Genomic DNA, 9,521 nt, shown 5'->3' on the forward strand with positions numbered 1-9,521 from the left:
AACTATTTCTATTATTCTGCAGGAAAAGTGAAGGAGAGAGAAGATGATTTGTGGTCCAGGTAGGCTTTGAAATGACGCAGATGTTTCATTGATTTATAGTGATGTGGGAGCCTCTGGTGGTTAAAACCTGTAAATTGCCAACCTTGTAGGCCTACCCAAAGGTTTGTGTCTTTTTGTCCTTTTGAACATATATGACATTTACATTCGTTTTCCTTCAAAACAAATAAACAAACAAAAAGAATAAAATCATTTTAATACTGACGTGTGAAGTAATATTTACAAAAAATGCCCAATATAGATTAAATAAAACAGTATGAAAGTATTTTTTATTTTTATTTTAATATTATATTGGCTTAGTTTAAGGTAGCTATAAACCATATATGAATCTGGTAAAAATCGAATGTTTCTATTAGTAGGCCTATACAAAAACAATTAAACCATCCGGTACATCCACATACTCCCCTGTACTACACAACTACATGTTTAGATAGCATTTGCATTTGCATTTGAAAAACATAAAATACTAAAATTTCATAAGATAACTAATACAAATGACCAATTAAAACTACCATATCCACATAGTCTCATCATCTCACATTAACTCTCTATTGTCTTGCTCATCGCGGGAGGCTGTGGTGGTGCATATTGTTTTCTTGTTCAATCAGAAATTGTTCTTCATGTGGAGGGGAGGGGCTTAGTCTCTGAGGGTGGGCTTTGTGTGTTAAGCTGCCCATGTGTGGTGGAGTGAGAGTCGGATGAGGGGTTGATGGAGGAGAGGGGACGGGGGTACGGGGGTATCTTCTTCCTGAATGCATATAAGCTTCTGGAGAGTGAACAGAAGGTGAAGCCATGCTGGGATAACAAGGTGGACTGAGGGGATCAGTAGGATTGATATAATTGCAGGAAGACTCATCTGTTCCATCAGAGAAATCCTGGAATTAATAAACAATATTAATAAATAAAACTATTCGATATATTAATACAAATACTTTCTTACCGTTTCATTGAGGACATATAGTCCACCCGGGTTCCGACGGTTCTGGTAATTTCTAGCAGGCACAATATCAACTACAGTAAAGAGAATGTTCAAGATTTAAAAGCTAGTTATTAAATAATAATAATAATAATAATAATAATGCAAAAATGTGCTCAGTCTTTATGTGAGTTTACATCAGTGTTAGTCATTATTACTAAAACAAAAACAAATGAAAATGTTAATTGACAAAAAAAGGTAAAAACAATAGATGAAAAAAATAAAAATAAAAATAAATAATTTGCCGTAGTAACTAACTGAAATAAATACGTTAAAAAGTAGCATACAGTTACAAAATATAAAAGGTAAAATAAGTAAAAAAATATATATATATAAGCATAAGCTAATTCAAAATATTAATAAATACAATTGAAGGATAACTAAATATTCCCCTACAGTAATAGTAACAACACTGCAAATAATTGTAACATATTTTTACTATAAGTATAATCAGAAAAAAAATTGTCATTAAACATTGAGACTTTTTTCATTAAACATTGAGATTCATCTTGTGTACTTCTACAACAGTGAATTGTCGTTACCCTCATGATTGCCGTTGCTCTGCTCTGCTACATTTTGTCCGCTCTGTCCGGCAAGCTCTTGCCTTTTTCTGTAGATAAAACAATGATGTCTTCTGGTTAGCAACATAACTGACTGTGATAGAAATATCAAATCCAATACCATATTCATGTGGTGTACAAACAGAAGCCTAAATGTGTTAAAGCTGTCTTCTTTCCAGTTTAATCAGTTGCTTTGGACTTTGTTTTTCATCTGATCTGTGGAACTTTGACCTCCTAACATTTCAAGCACAAAGACATTTCATACAACAACTGTGCGAGCTGTTGAGATTTATTGCAGCTTGCTTTAGAGCTATCAAAGAGAACGGATAAGGACAATAAAGCTGGTACTTTTTGGAGGGTTTCCAACAGGCGCACACAGTCACCAAGGTGATGAGTAAGAAAATGCCTCCCATGGAGAGGATGATATAGAGAGAACTCCGTCCTGCAAAATTTAAAACAGAATACAAGGTGACACAGTACATCAATTCCTCTCCAGAATACAAACAGCGCTCTAAAGGACCAAACTCTGCAGACAAGGTCCAAATTAAGGAGAGCTCAAATGGAAGATTGATTGCACAGGTTGCCAGGAATACCAAGTGCAAGAATGAATGGGGAAACTTGGGGCTTTTTAAAGGGTAGACTGTGTGGAGGGAATGCAGGACCCTGCTGGGCTCAGTGTTCTGACAGAAATGTGTGCAAGTGAAGAGGTAGATGGATGAGAGGATCAGCTGAGCTCCAGTGGAGCAAAACACTTGCTCATAAACAATCTCCTTCGTCAGCCCTTTCATAAACATCCCAACTACCCAAATGAACATTCTTTCATTCTTTCATTCTTTCACTCATGTTGTTCCAAAGCTGTATGGGGTTATTTATTTATTTTTCTTCAGTTTTTGAAGAATCTGCTGCTCTTTTTCATGGTGACTCTTGACTTGACTGTGGAACAGTGTTATTTTTTTGTATTATTTATATACTATTATAGTATTTATTTATATGTTTTAATTCTCTTATTTTTATTCAGTTTCCATTTTAATTTTAGTTTGTTATTTGCTTTTTTTTGTTTTTGTTTCAAATATTTCTATAAATACATTTTATAAACGTTTTTATACTTACTTTTATATTTTTTGGTTTTAGCAATTTTCGTACTTTAATGCTTTTTATTTATGTTTAAGTTTAAATTTCTAATTTTTAATTTTTATTATTTTTAAAGTTTATGTTTTTTAATGTGATTTTTCTTTTTTTTTCTTCCCCCCCCCCCAGTTACTAAAACAGATTTCTAATAATTTTAGTTTACAGCAACAATAACAACAACAACGCTGCTTCAGAAGACCTAGAATAGTGCACAATTTATATATATATATATATATATATATATATATATATATATATATATATATATATATATATTGTTATTGTTTCCTTTTTCCCTCTATGAACTATTGTTGACTGAAAAAGAGCTACATAAAATTTGCTTTTTTATGTTGCCCAGAAATTTCTGAAACAATAAGAAAATTATTAAATAATGCTAGAATTTACTTCTTTTTTGGGGGGTGAATATCCCTATAAATATTTAAAGCTTTGAATTTGTAGTATAATTTGTATTCGAAATGTAAGGTACAATATTCACATTATTTTAAACCATCTTACACGCAAATGCCTCTATTTATTTGTTTGTCATTTCTTAAATATACTCTACCTATACAAAATAAAAAAAGGTAGAAAAGATATCAGTGGGGCAGTACTCTTTTACAACTCACTCAAATGTACCATTTAGGTACTAATACATATACCTTTATGGTACTAATATGCACCCATATAGGGGTGAATGTATCAAGGCTTTCCTGTAGCTCAAACAGTACATGGTGCTAGCAATGCGAAGGTCATGGGTTCGATTCCCAGGGAAAGCAATAAGTGATCAAATGTAAATGTGTGCACTGAATGCAAGTTTAATTACTTTGGATAAACCTGTCTGCCAAATGCAAGAATGAAGATGTCATGCATCTTTTGCTTTCCAGTTTGTATGTGTTCCTGTCTATTATGTAACAGCAAGATTTAATGTAACATTTTAGGTCATAGTTCACAGATGAAGGTGTCATGACAACACCTACTGTAGACAGTGAGTTTGACAGGCAGGCTCTTCATACTGCTGATGGGGTTCTCCACCTTACAGGTGTAGACGTCATCATCTGACATCACAACATGGGAGATGGTCAAGACCTTCTGGTCATGTGACAGCAGCAGACGCGAGTCATTGGTCAAAGATTTCCCACCCTTCTGCCAGCTATAGGTGGGTTTGGTGCCACTATCGTGAGTGCAGTTCAGTATGAAGAACTCAGTCAGCTCTAGGACGGACGAGGCCACCATGTGAACAGAAGGCCTGGACACTGGAACTGTGAGAGAACAGGACAACATGTTTTGGGAAAGTTACTCTTGACTTAAGTGGAATGTCTTTTTCTGTCTTACCATCCACAGTAAGGTTGACGTATTTCTCCCCAGTGAAGGTATCATCAGTGATGGAGATCTCCACCTCATATGCGCCCTCGTCTGACAGCTGCAGGTGATGCAGGAGCAGGGAGCCGTTCTCGTACAGGAGGATTCGGCCACGGTATTCAGGCCTCAGGTTCCCGATGATGTCTGTACCAATGGACTGGACCACAGTGACAGGTTTGTCCCTCTTCAGCTGCCACTTAATAACGGGCTGGTCGGAGCTGGTGCTGGTGTAGGTCACAGAGAGAAGAGCAGAGCCTCCTAGTGTACCTCGCACTATAGGAGATGGACTGCTGATGTTCACCCCACATACACCTAAATACACATAGAAAATACATTCACAAGCAGACACATTAAAGCAATTGGGGCATGTTGTCACAAAAATCAATACGTGTTAAATGATCCTGAGCAGTAAGGGGGAAAAAAGAACCCCAAAGCAAAATTTTCTCGCAATTTTCCATTTAAACTTAGAACTTTTCATGATACTGTACAAATCAGTATTCAGTGACTGGAGGAAAACGTGTGACAACTTTACACTAAATACCTTAAACGTACTGTAAATGGCTTTGGATAAACATTTCCGAAAAATGAATAAATATAAATTTGGATTGTACACAAAATTTCTATACTTTAAAGTAAAATGTACTCAAAATGCGTCGTCCAACTTAATTTAAAATTATTTTCAAATAAATTATTTTGAAATGTGTAACTATGAGTTCAAAAAGGGTAGAAGATTCAGTCTGCAGTTAGCATCATACGCTTTTATCTTTTCACTAATATTTCTATAAAAAATATATCAATAATAAATTATATTACTCAGTATTGTATAATTATTCAATCAAAATGATCAAATAAATTATTATGTCCAAAATATAGAAAGAACAGTTGAATATATATATTACAGCCATATCGCATTACTATTTGTGTGATATTGCATATATATATATATATATATATATATATATATATATATATATATATATATATATATATATAGGCACAACTGTGAAACGATTGGAGTTCAGATATCACTAAAATATTACATGTTCTGCAATATGGTCTGACAGCGCATTTGCGTACTGACATGGTTGACAGCTGTTAATACACAATTACTATTTTAAATAACAAACTGTAAAATATAAGTATAAGTAAATTCTTCTTAAAGAGGCAAAGAAAGTAGTAGTAAATAGTATATATATATAGCCTGTTTTTGGAGTATAAACCGCAAATCCACATTGCTTGAAGTCTCCAGTGCGACACCTGCTGATGTCCTTGCCTGCTTTGCCAGTGCAGTGCGAGTCAGTGTGGCATGGCTCAATCGCTGTGGCAACAATTCTCAGTGTTAACGTCTTGCCAGGATGAGCTAACAAAGGTCTGGATTGTAGGCTCGCTCTCCTCCAATCAGGGGCAGGGTACAAGAGACATGCTCTTTTGTGGATGGGGGGATGTAGACAGTGGGGCCCAGTGATTCTGCTAATCAAAGCTCTCCAAGGAAAACTAGGCTTTAGATGGGACATGTTCTTGCCTTCGCCTCCTTCCTTGACACAACTGTACCTGGTTTTAAGAAATTCTGACACAAAGCTCATGCCAACTCACTCATGCCTTAGTCATTGTACTGAACTAGTTTTTGCACAAATGCGACCTTTAAAATAAATCTACAGTAATGTATAAATGGAGATTAAAGACAGCATGATCTTTTTTTGCCATAATGCAAAAAAAAAAAAAAAAAAAAAAAAAAACTGGTTTGTGGTGTGATTATCTATTTAAAAAAATAATAATTTTGCCATGTGCATTTTTTAAAGTCTGTGTCACATAATCATTCCATTTGCTTTTTAACTTCCTTATTATTGTATTCATATTAAGAACACAGTATTTCTAATAAAACAAAACATTAAGCATCACAGTTTCATCAAGTACCCTAATTAATTCACTTAAGTGATCGCTCTATTTGTGATATAGAGCCACCCACAAACAAAACACACACTGGAAAAGGGAAACTGACAATGACATACACTTTTTCTTCTTCTCCTTCTTTGGAAAGTTTTCCCTCAACATGCACAGTAGAAAAGTCATGACGATGTCTTACCTGCCAAAGAAAAGATGAAAAGCCACAGGAGAAGAAACGCTGAAGGAGCAGCTGTCTCTTTGCATGATGCCTGCCTCTCTGCCTTCATCTTGCGAGCAGCGCTGGGTTTCTCTCCCACACAATCAGCATGATTTGTCCACTCAGGGCACGTCGCTGAGAATGCAGAGTGCTTCCTGCCAGACGGGACACTGGCTGCTCTGAACCCCGCTCTCAGGACCCCAGCCTGAACAACAGCTCTATGTGTGAGCTCGTGTGTGTGTGTTTGTGTGTGTGTGTGCTTTATACGATTCTCCACAGTGATTATTTTCAGGGGCCCTTTGTCTGTGTACATTTGTGCGTGTGTGTGCTTGTCTCTGCAGTAAAGGCACTTGGATGAGTGTGAGATGAGCTATAATGCCTTAGCTATGCCATTGTGAATATGCAGTGGTAGGCTAAGCATCATGGACATTTATTTAGTAGAAGCCATTAAGTTAATCAGGCAAATCAGTCGAAGGGTTCAAGTTCTGTCACTTGAAGTAGAACTTATTTTGGAGCTACTATACAACTGCTCAGGGACAAGTGCTTTTTTTCTTTACTTCAGCACCCCTTACCAGGCCCTCCCACATGTGCACATTGTAAGCCCTATATATCTTTGACCCACCAGGCCATGGCAGATGAAAAGAGGACCTACAGGTTGCTAAGGCATCAGTCTTCACCCGGAAAGGCCTTTGTGCACAAGACCTGGATGCTTTGTTTTAAACAGTTCCTATAGAGAGTCACTTCATAATGGATTTACAGTACATGGCCAGCTTCATATTCATTTATTTTAATAACAAATATCATATGACTTTTTATTTGAACAATAAAATGTTATAAAATTATGTTATGTTATATTCAGTCATTAATGTATTAATTTATTAAAATAAATGTAACATTCATATTCGCATTCATAACAATAACAATAATATTCACTATGAGTTTAGAAGAATACAAAAATATGAATGCAAAATATCTCAATAATCCACATGTAATCCACACGGCCCATCAATTATTGTCTTGTGAAGTGAAAAGCTGCATCTTTGTAAGAAAAGAAAACATAAACATAATTGAGGCATTTTAAACCATTGCTTCAGTAGTTAGTTCATAATCCCTTCTTTAAGCTAAATTTTCAGCATCATCAATGCTGTCACATGATATTTCAGAAAACATTCTAATATTCTGATTTGCTGTTTAACAGAATGTTATTATAATGTTATAATGTATATATGTTGTTTCAGCTTTCTTTGATGGAACCAGCAGTGTATTCATTTAGAACTGTTTACACGTGAACGTTTCTTGATCAATGCGTATTCAGATGAGGCTACTTTTTTAAATGAAGAAAGGCAATATCTTAGATTATGGAATTCTATTTTGGAAGCAACTGTTTGAAATTTGAAAAGGTTAATAATGGATTTCTTCTAAACATCCAGCTTAGTTGCTAATTGATGGACTTGAGTTGTGTGGATTACTTGTGGATAATTGTGATGTTTTTATCAGCTGTTTGGACTCTCATTCTGATGGCACCCAGTAACTTAATGACAATTATGAGCAAAAACAACTAATTGTTTAATACACAGTGAAAACTATTTAAAAAACTACAGATGGCATTTCTGATAATATTTGCCAACCCAAGACAGCAAATTAGGAGAGCTTATATTTTTGATCCAGACTTTGTATTTGTCCCATATCAGACTTTGAAATGTTACTCTCCCTCTCAGTAAATAGGGCAGATGATGTATGCAAAATGGCAAAGAATGTCAGAAAGAAGCAGCTTTTCACAGAACATGCAGTCTGTTTTCCTCAAGGGTCTCCTCTGTTCTGGCTGATCAAAGCTTTAGCAGGACTCTGAGACACAAACACACAAAGCTTGGCATCATTGTCCTCCGGAGGATAAAAGTCCTCCAGGACTCTCTCATCTTGGGAAGAAATCTGTCAAGTAGAGTCAGTGGAAACATCCAAGGTCAAAAGTGCACTGAAAGCATGAAAGATCCTTATACACGGCTCTGCTGGAGAATATCTTCTTGAAGCTATATTGCACTGGACTTTATGAGATGCCAGAACATTTTATGAAAAAAAAGTTTTTGTCTTGGAAAAAATTAATTTTATTTAATTTGTTAAAAACATCCTCCTTTTACGCTCTCAGGAAAGTTGGTTTCGCAAGAAAACAAAAACATTCAAATATGATTTTTCCTCCCATCTGAATTCTATCTCATCACCATGTCCCTTTAGGGCTTTGTAGGATGTTCATTGTATATTTTTTTCCAACAATTATTACAAATTTCATCTATTTCATCACACAATGCTGAATACACTACATTTTGTGTGCAGTATATTCACAAGACTTGAAATATACCATACAGGTCAAATTATAACTAACTTTTTAACTATAATTTCCTGTTTAAGAATAATTGTTTGCGATTGAAGTTGAATTTTATTTAAAATGCTATATAATTCGTAAATGTAATTATTTTAGAATTATTTACTGTTCTAATAAGTATTATGTATCATTTTATTTTTAAATAATTGTATTATATTATTTACAATTATTATTAATAAGTTGCTTTTATTCTTATATTTTTCTTTTAACTTTATTTTTTTGTAATTTAGTAATTTTTTTTAATTTTAACACTTCTTCCCAAACTTACTATATTTCATTTAGCTGCTAAGGCAATTCTAATTGTTTTTTTTTGTTTTTTTGTTTTTCATTTAAAAACTGAGGCCTGATAATGTTATATTAGCTTAATTTAAATAACAAAAAAAAACTATTTTTATATGCTCATGGAAAGAAAGAGTACACATAATAAAGATGTAATCGCCTTATGAATCTGTTTGCGAGAGCTAAACTTGTTATATACAGGCTCCCTCTGCTGGAGGGTTTGATGTAATGCTATTATAAAATACATAAGAGCCAATTAAGAACGAAAACGGAAAAGTTCACGAAGTGCTGAGATTAAGACAGATATTTCAGATGTGGAGAGTTATTTCAGTATCACTCCGTGACTGAGATGCTATAATATTCTACAAATGTAGCATCCAGTGCTAATGCTAGCATAATTCTGTGAGGCATAACAGAAAGGAGTAATCATTTACAGGCTAAAAATACGTAAAGTGTCTGTGTTGTGCAGGTTAGCCGAGTGTTTTTTGGTGTATGGCAGCTGTCAGGTCAGCAGTGCTGTGTTGTCCGCAGCAGTCTGCAGATGGCAGGAATCATGGGACACACACAGAAGTCTGAGAGAAAACTGTTTTATCATGGCACTTTGTGTTGCCATAGGCAACCTGTAAAAATGCTGTTAGGAGACTGTAAGTCGAGGAGCCAGTGACAGACTTCATTCTGGGAGGC

General features: G+C 35.0%; 1 protein-coding gene across 1 annotated transcript; it reads right to left on the reverse strand.

Moving 5' to 3' along the window:
* Positions 1–320: 320 nt before the first annotated feature.
* Positions 321–6,382, reverse strand: hepacama (hepatic and glial cell adhesion molecule a). The gene is made up of 7 exons (XM_052575477.1): positions 6,164–6,382; positions 4,054–4,392; positions 3,699–3,980; positions 1,942–2,035; positions 1,576–1,643; positions 998–1,068; positions 321–932 (listed from the first exon to the last, which is right to left on the reverse strand). The coding sequence occupies exons 1-7, from the start codon at positions 6,249–6,251 to the stop codon at positions 618–620; spliced, it is 1,257 nt and encodes a 418-aa protein (XP_052431437.1). The 5' UTR covers positions 6,252–6,382; the 3' UTR covers positions 321–617.
* Between the last annotated feature and the right edge of the window lie 3,139 nt (positions 6,383–9,521).

This window comes from Carassius gibelio, chromosome B15, assembly GCF_023724105.1.
Source record: "Carassius gibelio isolate Cgi1373 ecotype wild population from Czech Republic chromosome B15, carGib1.2-hapl.c, whole genome shotgun sequence".
Lineage (NCBI taxonomy): Eukaryota > Metazoa > Chordata > Actinopteri > Cypriniformes > Cyprinidae > Carassius > Carassius gibelio.

What these genes read in the sequence shown, in the direction of transcription:
- hepacama (XM_052575477.1), bottom strand. Translation starts at nt 6,251, where the DNA reads ATGAAGGCAGAGAGGCAGGCATCATGCAAAGAGACAGCTGCTCCTTCA. An exon ending in TGTCAAACTCACTGTCTACA is followed by an intron (nt 2,036 to 3,698) that starts GTAGGTGTTGTC and finishes TAAATTTTGCAG; the next exon opens with GACGGAGTTCTCTCTATATC. An exon ending in TATATGTCCTCAATGAAACG is followed by an intron (nt 933 to 997) that starts GTAAGAAAGTAT and finishes TATTAATTCCAG; the next exon opens with GATTTCTCTGATGGAACAGA.